This window comes from Dendrobates tinctorius, unplaced genomic scaffold (assembly GCF_039654945.1).
Source record: "Dendrobates tinctorius isolate UK_male_01 unplaced genomic scaffold, ASM3965494v1 ptg000089l, whole genome shotgun sequence".
Taxonomy (NCBI): Eukaryota; Metazoa; Chordata; class Amphibia; order Anura; family Dendrobatidae; genus Dendrobates; species Dendrobates tinctorius.
Window position 1 is genome coordinate 19,043,675 of NW_027361757.1, and position 12,840 is coordinate 19,056,514.

The following is a 12,840-nucleotide window of genomic DNA, read 5'->3' on the forward strand; positions in this document are numbered from 1 at the left end:
AAAGGGAGCTGATTTCACCTGGATGATCGAGAGCTATATGATGTATCCAGTTTTGTGCACCTGTCACTTTAATTTTTCTTCCATAAATCAATCGTTCATGTGAAAATAAGGTACTTTGTAACACATCCTACAAGGCCAGGTTCACATTGCGTTACGGCGGCATTACCGCGCTGTATCGTATCCATTAACGCACCCATAGACTTCCATAACGTAGTGCATCGCTAACGCATGTCATAATCTGCGTGTGTTAGTAATGTGCCGTCATGCTGTGACGGACCCTCGGACGCTGTCTGCAGCGTTTGAGGTTCCATCACGGCTAGCACAGATGGAGCATGCGTTAAACAGACTGTCATAACTCTATGTCAACCCAGCCTGAGAGAAGTCTGCTTGCTTCTCTTCCTGGATTTTGATCTTTTACTCTTAATTCAGGGGTAAAATCAGTTTTCAATGAGGAAAGACTTTCCCATTACAGAGAGAGGAGATGGCAGAAGATGCTTTTAACCCCTTCATGACATATGACGAACATTTATCTTTACATGACAATCACAGCTTCAGGTTCCCTAAAGGGAATATTAAATACAGTATATAGAAACAAGTTCAAATTACCGCTCTTTTTTTCCCCATTAAATATAAAACAAAAAAAGTGAAGTCCAATCTATCATAATATAAAACAAATTAATCTGATCGGTAAGTGGTGTAGCGAGAGAAAAACATTAAATGCCAGAATTATATTTTTTTTTTGGTTGACGCAAAACTGCAATAAAATGCAATAAGAGTCGATCAAAACATTGTATCTACACCATCACCCAACAAAAACATTTAAAGCATTAAGAGTCTCAGGAAATGCAGACACAGAAAGTTTGGGGGGACTATTTTCCTAATTTCTGATTTTATCGTATTCATTTTTTACCTCTTAAATGAAGAAAAGTATACATGTTTGGTATCTGGATAATCATACTGACCTAGAGAATAATATTACCTTATTAGTTTTACCTTATAGTGAATATGGTAAAAAATCCCCCCCCCCCCACGTCAAAAATAATTTCATCTTTTTATGATTCTTTCATTTCGATGCATTTTTAATTTTTTCACTGCTTTCCAGTGCATTTCATGATAAAATGAATGTAATTCAAAAGTACAACTCATCCTGAAAAAAGACAATCCCTCATACGGCTGTATTGACAAAAAAATTAAAAAGTTATGGCTTTTAGAAGAAATGCAGAAATTTGCCATAGGGGTGAAAGAGTTAAAATTGTATTGGCGTTGGAGGGAGGTGCTGGAGGCAGACAAACATTCTGCTGCAAGGTTTTGTGAAATGAGGTACACGTCTCCATAGACCCTTATAAGCACCAGCTGTCATCTCCTATATCAGTAATGGCAAAGTCTGTACTCGCTGAAGACAGATTTTACCCATGAATTGAAAATATTGAGAATGAATGGTCAGTCCAGGAGAAGGAAGCAGTTTCTTCTTTTCAGGTGTACTACAATGTGTCGCATTGTATGTTAGAAACGCGTATATCTGCACAGAGATTGAAGCTTCAGAGACTGGGAGTTCTGTGGAAACTGTTTGGGTAAGAATACAAGGACAGAACAATGGAAAGGACACCATTGTAGGCATTTACTACAGGCCGCCTGTGCAACCTGAAGCTATGGATGAACTCTTTATGCATCAAATGGCCAAGTTCTCCAAAAAATATGACATAGTTGTCATGGGAGATTTCAACTATCCAGACATTTGTTGGGAATCTCTCTCAGGCAAAACTAACAGGTCAAGGAAATTCTTATCCTCTCTTGCTGACAACTTTATCTTCCAAAAGGTAAGGGAGAAAACAAGGGGAACTGCTACTTTGGATCTAATCCTTATAAACAGGGAGGAAATGGTTGAGGAGGTAAAAGTGGCTGGGACCCTAGGAGGTAGCGACCATGCTATTTTAGAATTTTGGATAACTAGAGGCGGAAGACCTGTGAAGACTCAGACGTCAAGGTTAGATTTCAGAAAGGCAGATTTTAAGGGATTCAGAAAGAGAATTGGAGGGATCCAATGGCTGGATATCCTTAAAGACAAAAATGTCCAGGAAGGATGGGAAATCTTGAAAAATGAAATTCTCAAAGCACAGTTGTTAACAATTCCGAAAAGAGGGAAGAATAGGAAGCAGTTAAGGAAACCAGGATGGATGAACACAGAACTTAAGCACATGCTAAAAAGGAAGAAAAAAATGTTTATAAAATGGAAAGAGGGAGGCATATCTAAAGAAGAATATAATGCTGTCTGCAGAACCTGCAGGGCACAAATCAGATTAGCTAAAGCTGAAAATGAATTGAGGCTTGCAAGAGATGTCAAAAGCAATAATAAAGGATTTTGGGGATATGTCAAAAGTAAAAGAAAAGTCAAAGATGCCATAGGATTTTTACAGGATGAAAATGATGAAATGGTAAGACAGGATGTTGAGAAGGCTGAACTTTTAAATTCCTATTTTGCATCTGTTTTCTCTCAGAAAGGAAATGTAACATCAACTGTTATTCACTGTCCTATTAAGGGAATAGAAGAATCCAGGATATCTATAAACAGAAAGATAGTGAGGAAACACTTAGCTAGCCTAAATGAATTCAAGTCTCCAGGTCCAGATGAATTACACCCCAGAGTACTGAAGGAGATAGCAGAAGAAATTTTTGAACCCCTCTCTATAATCTTTGAAAATTCTTGGAGAACAGGAGAAGTGCCAGAAGACTGGAGAAGAGCAAATGTTGTTCCTATCTTCAAAAAGGGGAAGAAGGTGGACCCAGGTAACTATAGGCCGGTGAGTCTGACTTCTATACCAGGAAAGATCTTTGAACAAATTATTAAACAACATGTATGTCAATACCTGGATAAGAATGAAGTGATTAAACAGAGTCAGCATGGGTTTGTAACTAATAAGTCATGTCAGACTAACTTAATTTCCTTCTATGACGGTATCACTGATTGGGTGGATCAAGGAAATGCTGTAGATATAGTATATCTTGACTTCAGCAAAGCATTTGACAAAGTCTCTCATACAATCCTTATTGAAAAAATGATTAAGTATGGAATGGACAAGGCAACTGTTAGGTGGACTCATAACTGGCTTAGTGATCGGACCCAAAGAGTGGTCGTAAATGGCTGCACATCCAGTTGGAAGAATGTCTCAAGTGGGGTACCACAGGGCTCTGTCCTGGGCCCTGTATTGTTCAACATCTTTATCAACGATTTAGATGAAGGAATTGAGGGTAAACTGATTAAATTTGCTGATGACACAAAGCTAGGAGGGATAGCTAATACTAGAGAAGAGAGAGAGAGGATTCAAAAAGATTTAAATAAACTGGAGAAGTGGGCAGCAACTAACAGAATGGTTTTTAACAGGGAGAAATGCAAAGTACTACATCTGGGCAATAAAAATGGAAAAAGCATATATAGAATGGGAGGAATAGGGCTAAGTGACAGCACATGTGAAAAAGACTTGGGTATACTAATAGATCACAGACTGAATATGAGTCAACAGTGTGATGCAGCAGCAAAAAAGGCAAATGCAATTCTAGGATGTATTAACAGAAGCATACAGTCTAGATCACGTGAAGTCATTATTTCCCTCTACTCCTCTTTGGTCAGACCTCATCTGGAATATTGTGTCCAGTTTTGGGCACCACATTTTAAAAAAGACATCAACAAACTGGAGCAAGTTCAGAAAAGAGCGACCAGAATGGTGACCGGTCTGCAAACCCTGTCTTATGAGGAAAGGTTGCAGGATTTGGGAATGTTTAGTTTGCAAAAGAGAAGACTGAGAGGAGACTTAATAGCTGTCTACAAATATCTAAAGGGCTGTCACATTGTAGAAGGATCAACTTTATTCTCATTTGCACAAGGAAAGACTAGAAGCAATGGGATGAAACTGAATGGGAGGAGACACAGATTAGATATTAGAAAAAACTTTTTGACAGAGTGATCAATGAGTGGAACAGGCTGCCACGAGAAGTGGTGAGTTCTCCTTCAATGGAAGTCTTCAAACAGAGGCTGGACAGACATCTGACTGGGATGATTTAGCGAATCCTGCTTTGAGCAGGGGGTTGGACCAGATGGCCCAGGAGGTCCCTTCCAACTCTACGATTCTATGATTCTATGATAAATACAGCAATGACTTTTTAAACACATTTTCTGACGCTTTCATAAATGATGAGTTTTCATCAAAGGTTACTTAAAGAAAATTTGTCTGGTATCTTAAAGGTTCTAGTTAAAGGAAACTGCCAGAAAAACCGCTATTAACCTGCAGACATGGGGTTAATCTGCAGGTTAATATTGTTACTAACCTGCCTGGTGCCCGAATTTAGCTGAACGCTGTGGGGGAGAAAGCTAGCTTTATTCCTTCCGCAGCGTTCTGGTTTTAGTCACTGAGGCGTTGCCGGCTCAGTCTGATAGCAGCTCAGCATTAGGTCCTGAGGCGCGGATACAGCCGCCACTCTGCATTCTGAGAGCGGTGACTGAACCCTCATCAGCGCCGTCGCCATGACTGAACCCGCAGAGCTGCTGGGGTGAATATAGTTCATTTTCTCCCTGCAGTGTTCGGCTAAGGCTGGAGTCACACATAGCGACTCACCAGCGATCCTGACAACGATATCAATGTGTCAGGATCCCTGGTGAATCGCTATGTGATCGCTGGTGAGCTGTCAAACAGACAGCTTCACCAGCAATCAGCACAGCGACGCGCGGCGACGCTGTGCACGTTAGTAACCAGCGCGCTGATGCAGGAAGCTGGTAACTAACGTACACATCGGGTATCCAAGGGACGTGCATCACTAGATACCCGATGTGTACGTTAGTTACCAGCTGATCGCTGGTCTCCCACCTGTCACATGCAGCGATGCGTGGTGGCCAGCGGGAGACCAGCGACCAAAAAAAGGCCTGGCCTTTCCTGCAGCGATCAGCGATACCGGCAGGGGCGCAGGTCGCTGATCGCTGTCACACACAGATCGATCTCGCTGGTGAGATCGCTGTTGTGTCACAAAAATTGTGACTCAGCAGCGATCTCGCTAGCGAAATCGCTATGTGTGACGGGGCCTTAAGTGTGGGCACCTGGCAAGTTACTGACACTATCAACCCCATATCTGCAGGTTATTTGCATTTTTTTTTTTACTGGTGACAAGTTCCCTTTTAGTATTAATCTTCCAGTTTTCTGATAATTCAATTTTCTCTTTTTTACACTGTTTGCAACGTGCCGAGATTCCTTTAAGCACCAAGTGTGATAAATGTAAATGTTTTGCTTCCTTTCAGGTTGCAGGCATAATCCCAGTCTGACGCTGACCATTCACCATGGCTCAGTTTGGGGGACAGAAGACCCCTCCTCCATGGGCAACTCAATTTACAGCATCTGCAGTATCACAGCCAGGTAAGGCTTCTGACCGCTCCTCGTGGTCGCGCTGACCGTGTCGCCCTATTTATATATGACATTTAAATTAACTTGCCAAGCGCAAATACCTGGATCATATCCAATCTGCGATAAATGTAAGTCTGACTTGGTGGCAGACATTAGTGATATTCGTGGGCCGAACTAATAATGCAGACTATAAGTAAATGTAAAGTGGTATCGCCAAGACCATTCCTGATTTATGTCTGTCTGTTTTAGGGAATGTCCACCTTTCTTTAAGGACTTTTTTTCTTTTCTTTTCAAATACTTACATGCATGTATTTGAGAGTAAAGAAAAAATATTTTTGCAATTATTTATTATTATGCTTTGCTTATATAATTGAGTTTCATTAACCCCTTCCTGACATCCGACGTACTATCCCGTCCACGGTACCTGGGCCCGTATGACCGTGGACGGGATAGTACGTCGGGCCCTTTAATGCGATACCGCGACTAAAGTCGCGGTGATCGCATTAAAATTCCGACGCCATCTCACCTTAGAAAAGATGGCGTCGGCATCCCGGGCTGCGATCCCGCCCCCCCGGCATCCAGAGCGCTGTGATTGGCTGTTCAATTCTGAACAGCCAATCGCAGCGTTTCTCATTGTTTCAGCCAATCAGCTTGGCTGAAACAATGATGTCCTAGGCGGGGATCGAGTACCGATGTACTCGATCCTAGAGCCGGTACCTGGCAACGCCAGGCACCGGCAAAAAGCACCCGGATTGGCGCGATCGCCGATCTGATCGTTCGCGCCAATCGCAGTGCACAGCGGCGCTATATCGCCGCTGTGCCCTGCCAGTACCGGCCAGGATCGGTGCTATATTAGCACCGATCGTGCTGGAGCCTGATGCAGGGCCTGCAGGAGTTGGCTGGCACGATCGATTAGATCGGCGATCGTGCCAACCACAGGGCACAGCTGCGGTCACCATGTGACCGCTCTGTGCCCTGCTGGTGACCTGGGCATGACCTGCCTAGTAATCGGAGCTGTGAGCTCCGATTCTAGGCAGTTGCCATGGTCACCAGGCAGATCAGGGATTGGTGGGATCGATGTAATCATTCGATCCCACCAATGACAGGTCACAGCAGCGATGTGACCGCTCTGTGACCTGCCCCCTGACCTGCCTCTGACCTGTCTGCAGGGGTCCTCACTCTAGCTGAGGATTCCTGCAGAGAGGTCGGACGCAGCAAGAGCTCCTGTGCTGGGTATTGTGGTGCCACAGCTTGTAGCATCACAATCCCTGCAGAAGAAAGAAGAAGAAGAAAGAAAACTACAATTGTAAGTGTTAATTGATCCCTGATCCCCTGCCCAATCTATCTTCACCCCCCCAATCTATCTTCATCCCCCCATCCCCCCTCCACCCCCCTTTTACCCCCCTCCACCCCACTTTTGCGCCACCTCCGTGCGCAGCCGGCGAGCGTTGATCGGTGAGGCAGTTCACCGATCAACACTCGCGCTCGCTTTTTTTTCCTTAGCCCCCTTTGCGCCACTTCCGTTCACACATTCCGCAGCCGCAAAAGTTGGATAAGTGACACACGTCACTTATCCAAGCTTGTGCCTGCCGCTTTTCATTTTTTTCACCCCCTTTGTGCCACCTAACTACAACCCTAACTGTTGATCCCTGCCCAATCTCTCTTCATCCACCCCAATCCCCCCATCCCCCTTCCCCCTATTTTTACCCCCCTCCACCCCACTTTTGCGCCACCTCCGTGCGCAGCCGCCGAGCGTTGATTGGTGACGCAGTTCACCGATCAACACTTGAGCTCGCTTTTTTTTCCTTAGCCCCTCCGTACACACATCCCGCAGCTGCGAAACTTGGATAAGTGACACAGTTCACTTATCAGAGTTTGCCGTTTTCCTTTTTTTTTTTTTTTTTTGCCACCCCGTGCGCACATCCAGCAGCCTAGTTTTGATAAGTGACACTTATCAGCTAGGGCCTGCTGTTTTAGACTTTTTTCCACAGCTTTTTCTTTACAGAAAGTTTACACCAATCACTCCCCCCCCCCCCCCCCCCCCCTCACGTACACATACAGTTTTCAATAAAGTGTACACCCAAGCACCATATTTACACAAAAATGTCATCAAATTCATCCCAACAGCGCTATTCAGTGGAGGAGGCATATGCTTTACTTGCCTCCGAAACTGATAGCGATTTGGATGACGATCCGACTTTTCTTTATTTTTCGGATTCTTCATCCTCTTCTTCTTCCTCTTCCCCCTCCTCATCTTCCTCCTCAGGTCCTGCGGAACCGCCACGCAGACGCTCCAGGACAGAAGATGAGGCAGCGCCCACCATGCCCGCAGCTGACCCAGTGCTCCCCGTATGGACCTCGCCCCCCGAAAATTACGAGCCACTGATTCCTGATTTTGTGGCAGAATCAGGAATCAAGTTTGACACCACCGGCCTCACAGAAATTGACTTTTTCAAAGTCTTTTTCTCTGAGGATTTTGTTAACTTCATGGTGGAGCAAACTAATTTGTACGCTCGTCAATTTTTGGAGCAAAACCCGCGTTCAACATTTTCAAACTGGTCTCCTGTAGACGCAGTTGAAATGACGCAGTTTTGGGGCCTGGTCCTCCATATGGGGATACTGAAGAAGCCGGAAATTCGGCAATATTGGAGTGTTGATATTTTATACAACTCTCCAGTGTTCCGAATGGTCATGGCCCGGACGCGTTTTGAGGCCATCCACAAGTTTCTGCATTATACTGATAATGCAGCGTGTCCCGCACAAGATGACCCCCAACTTTGACCGTCTGTTCAAAGTTCGGCCGGTCATCGAACACTTCAACAAAAAGTTTGCTGAAGTGTACGTGCCCCAAAGGGACATCTGCGTGGATGAGTCCTTGGTTCACTTCAAGGGAAGGCTGCGATTCCGTCAATACCTGCCCAGTAAGAGGGCCAGGTACGGAATCAAACTCTATATGTTGTGTGAGAGTACCTCAGGGTACACCCACAAGTTTAGAGTTTACGAAGGGAAGGACACCCGGATTGAACCCCCTGAGTGTCCTCCTTTCCTGGGAGTGAGTGGGAAAATTGTGTGGGATTTGGTGCACCCACTGCTGGATAAAGGTTATCACCTCTACACTGATAACTTTTATACCAGCATCCCACTCTACAAATCCCTCTCTGAGCGACGTACCGCAGCCTGCGGTACTGTCCGCAAAAATCAGAGAGGCCTCCCGAAGACGCTACTTGGGCAGATGCTCCGAAAAGGTGAGAGCAGAGCCCAATGTAGCGACCACCTGCTGGTGGTCAAGTACAAGGACAAGAGAGATGTCCATCTCTTGACCACCATACACGGTGATGGCAGTACTCTCTGCACTGTACGGGGTACCTCTACACAGGTCCTCAAACCGACATGTGTAGTGGGGTACAACAAAAAAATGGGGGGAGTTGATCTCTCCGATCAACTCCTCCAACCGTACAATGCATTGAGGAAGGCCAAGGTGTGGTACAAAAAGCTGGCCGTGCACATCGTCCAAATGGCAATGCTCAACGCATTCCTGCTGTCACAATGTGCATGCCCCAGCGATACGGCGTACCTTCATTTCCAGGAGGTAGTGGTTAAGGCCATGATGTTTGGCGCTCAGGAAGGAGCGGGCCCCAGTACTTCAGGAACTGAAGGTGCTCGTATTGTCCCAGGTCAGCATTTTCCGGGGGTGGTCCCGCCAACCCCAAGAAAAGGTAAGCCGCAAAAAAGGTGTCGAGTGTGTTACAAAAAAGGAATACGCAGGGACACCCCTTACCAGTGCGACACCTGCCCCGAAAAACCTGGCCTGTGCATGAAGGATTGCTTCAAATTGTACCACACCTCCATGCACTACTAATTTACATTAGATTAGTTGGGGGCACATCTAGATTTGTTCATTGGGGGTCTAGTATCCAAAATGATGTCATATGTGGGTTTTTTTCCTGTTTAGGCACATCAGGGACTCTGCAAATGGAACATGACGCCAGCAGACCATCAAAGTCTGCATTCCAAAACAACACTACTTCCCTTTCGAGCCCCAACGTGTGCCTAAACAGTTTTTTCTCCTTCGTCTCATTGGGGGACACAGAGACTGTGGGTGTGTGCTTCTGCCGTCTGGAGGCCGACACTAAGTGTACAAAAAAAAGAGTTAGCTCCTCCTCCGCCGCATACACCCTCGCCCCTAGGCCGGGCGTAACTCAGTTTTTGCTTAGTGTCTGATGGAGGCACACGCAGTCTGGAGTTCCAGACTAGATTTTTTTTTTTTTTTTTTCCCTTCCCTTTTTTCTATGAAGATAAGATAGGGGCGACGGATCCTATAGAGAGGATCCGATCTCCCCAAATCACCAACGGGCGACCACGTGTGAGTAACCCTCCACGTGTCCTCTCCCGCACCGAGGGACACATCTGGGACTTTTTTCCAGACATCTATTTTTTAACGAAAGAGGGGCAACGCGTCCTGATTAGAGGACTCGGTTTCCCCACAACTTCATCAGGCGCGTGTGAGCAGAACCAGTGGTCAGCCTCCACGTTGTTCCTCTCCTACAACAGCAGTGTATGGAGGCCCCGTCCACCCCTTGGTTGTGAGTCCAGGGGGCTGAATCGGAGGCGCAGGTGAGAGCGCGCCCAGGAGCGGGGGATCCGGTACAGGGGGAAGAGGCCGCGAGTAAAACCGACAGAGCCCCCCCCCCCCCCCCCCCCCGCCTGCACGGCGGATGGTCCTGCTCACCTTTTAATATATGGGGGATCCGCTCCTGGAGCGCACCGCAAGTTGGCGCTGGGAGTAGCGGTAGCTAGGGCGTTGCACCCGGGCTCCGCACGCCGCGTGTATCGGAGGGCCCCGCTGCAATCGCGCGAAGCCGCGCGCCGACTTCCGGTGGTAGCCGGAAGTCCCGCCCGCTGACTTTCGGTGGTAGCCGGAAATCCCGCCCGCTGACGCGGCGGTGGCGGCGGCGAATGCGGAGACGCGCGATATAGGTTCCGGAGAGACTTCCGCCCTAACACCTCGCATCCACGCAGGGGTACTGCAGACAGGAGCCGGTGGTCTATCTCTAAAAAATCCTTAACCTCATTGCCGTTTCAGGGCAATCGACTGTTCGGTGAGAAGCTGGATAGGCTTATCTCAGAAGCCACAGGGGGGAAAAGTAGTTTCCTTCCGCAGCAGAGAAGTTGCCCGGCATTCAGGCAAACGCAAAGGCGTTTTCGACCCTTTCGTAGCCCCTGGGGGGGGACTTCGGCCAGGGCGTACTCCTCCGCAAACGATGGCCAGAGTAGGGAAAAACAAGTCTCTTACAGGGCCAATCCGCTGGGTAGAGGCCGAGGCCATTTACCCAGAGCGAAGGGGGCCAAGCCCCAAAAGCCTCCAGCTAAATGACTGGAGGCACTCCGTACCTACGGACGACAGAGTGGGCGGACGCCTACTAAGGTTCAGCCACGTTTGGGTCGCAGTGACACGCGACACTTGGGTGGCAGAACTTGTATCGTCCGGGTACAAGATAGAGTTTGTCGGACGGCCACCTCAGCGATTCTTCCGTTCGCGACTTTCCAAAACAGATTCGCAGGCGGAGAGTTTGTTACAGGCTGTAACATCGCTACAGCACAAAGGGGTCATCGCCCCAGTGCCGCAGGGCGAAGAGTCGCAGGGGTTTTACTCCAATCTTTTTTCGGTCCCCAAAAAAGACGGGACTGTGAGGCCGGTTCTGGATCTAAAGATCCTAAACAGATTCATCAGGGTCAGGCGATTCCGGATGGAATCCCTCCGCTCGGTCATTGCAGCCATGGATCCAGGGGAATTCCTGGCCTCAATCGATGTGCAGGATGCATATCTGCATATTCCGATATTCCCCCCACACCAGAGGTTCCTGCGATTTGCGATCGGAGGACGTCACTTCCAATTCGTGGCTCTGCCCTTCGGTCTGGCCACTGCCCCCAGAGTCTTTACAAAGATAATGGCGGTGGTTATGGCCATCCTGCATGCACGGGGCATAACGGTGTTACCTTACCTGGACGACCTTTTGGTAAAGGGGCCGTCGTTTCAGGAGTGCCAGGACAATGTCAGTATTGCTCTGGATACCCTGGCCCGTCTGGGCTGGCTGATCAATTGGAGCAAGTCGTCTTTGGTTCCAGCCCAAAAAATCGTGTTCCTGGGAAGAGGTTACCCTCCTCCTCCTTCTACTCTGCCTTCAGCCTGGGCAAGTATGTCTGCCAAAGGGAAAGCTCACTCTTTCCTTTACGCGGTTTGCGTGTCCTGTGGGGTCAGGCTGCCAAAGGCACAGGCGGGTAAATATTGTGAAGCCTGTGAGTCGGAGCGCGCCCCGGAGCCCCCCACTGTTTCTGAACCCAGGGGTCAGGACCCCCCGGAATGGGCGGTGTCCTTATCGCAGTCTATGCTGTCCCTTACAAGGGCAATTGAATCCCTTCAGGGCCCGGGCAGGAACAGGGAGGGGGGTCTGCCAGCGGAAGAGAGCTCGTCCTCGTCTCAGGACCCTCCAACCATTAGAGGTCGCTCCAGTACCAGGCAAGCTCATATCAAGAGGGTTCGTTCCCCGTCGGCCGGACCCTCCGGGGCTTCGGCGGCGGGTATTAGGGCATCCCGTTCCCCGTCACTGAGCTCTGGGAGCGATCAGGATGAAGGAGAGGAGGAAGAGGCCTGGAATCTAGAAAGTCTGGGGTTCCAGGATTCGGTGGACAGTCTCATTGAGGCAGTCAACCAGACATTAGAGATCGAGGACGATGTGCCCACAGCCTCAGGTCACAAGGTCTCTTTTAAGAAATCCAGGCGACCACATAGAAGATTTGCCACGCATCCGGAGTTTGAGGAGCTAGTCCAGAAACATAGAGATCACCCGGATAAGCGTTTTGCAATGCAAAAAGCGCTGCAGGCAAAGTATCCGTTTCCCCCTGAGCTCCATAAGGCTTGGGTAGAGTCGCCAGTAGTGGACCCTCCGGTATCACGTTTAGCATCAAGATCGCTATTGTCGATACCCAGTGTTTCCTCTATAAAGGACCCAACTGATCGCCTCATGGACGGGCTTGCCCGCTCGGTATATGAGGCAGCAGGGTCGGCTCTGGCCCCCTCCTTTGCGGCGACTTGGGTGGCTAAGGCCATGGTTTCGTGGGGGGACGCTCTGTATAAGGCCCTCCAGGACAGGGATCTCCCCGCGGAGGTCTTAGAGGTGGCAAATCAGATGTCAGGAGCAAGTGATTATCTTGTCAGCGCCTCTCTGGACGCGGCCGAGTGCTCGGCGGTGGCGGCGGCGAATGCGATCGCCATTAGGCGTGCATTATGGCTGAGACTGTGGAAAGCGGAAAAAATCAAGCAAGGGATACGGAACCTTCTACAGCCGGGCTCCAGATCCATCCGGTATGGCATGAGTGTTTTGGGCAGAATGGTGGCGGCGATAGAAGCAATCCCGTTTGCCCAGTTCCATCTCCGTCCGCTTCAGCATGCGCTCTT

At 48.3% G+C, this 12,840-nt stretch overlaps 1 protein-coding gene across 2 annotated transcripts in view; it reads left to right on the plus strand.

Moving 5' to 3' along the window:
* Nucleotides 1-12,840, plus strand: part of CCAR1 (cell division cycle and apoptosis regulator 1) — a 135,072-nt gene that overhangs the window by 24,865 nt on the left and 97,367 nt on the right. For both annotated transcript variants that reach the window (XM_073585880.1, XM_073585879.1), the window contains exon 2: nt 5,282-5,396. In XM_073585880.1, coding sequence (XP_073441981.1) covers nt 5,321-5,396 — 76 coding nt within the window. In that variant the 5' untranslated portion in view covers nt 5,282-5,320. The remainder of the gene's footprint in view (nt 1-5,281; nt 5,397-12,840) is intronic.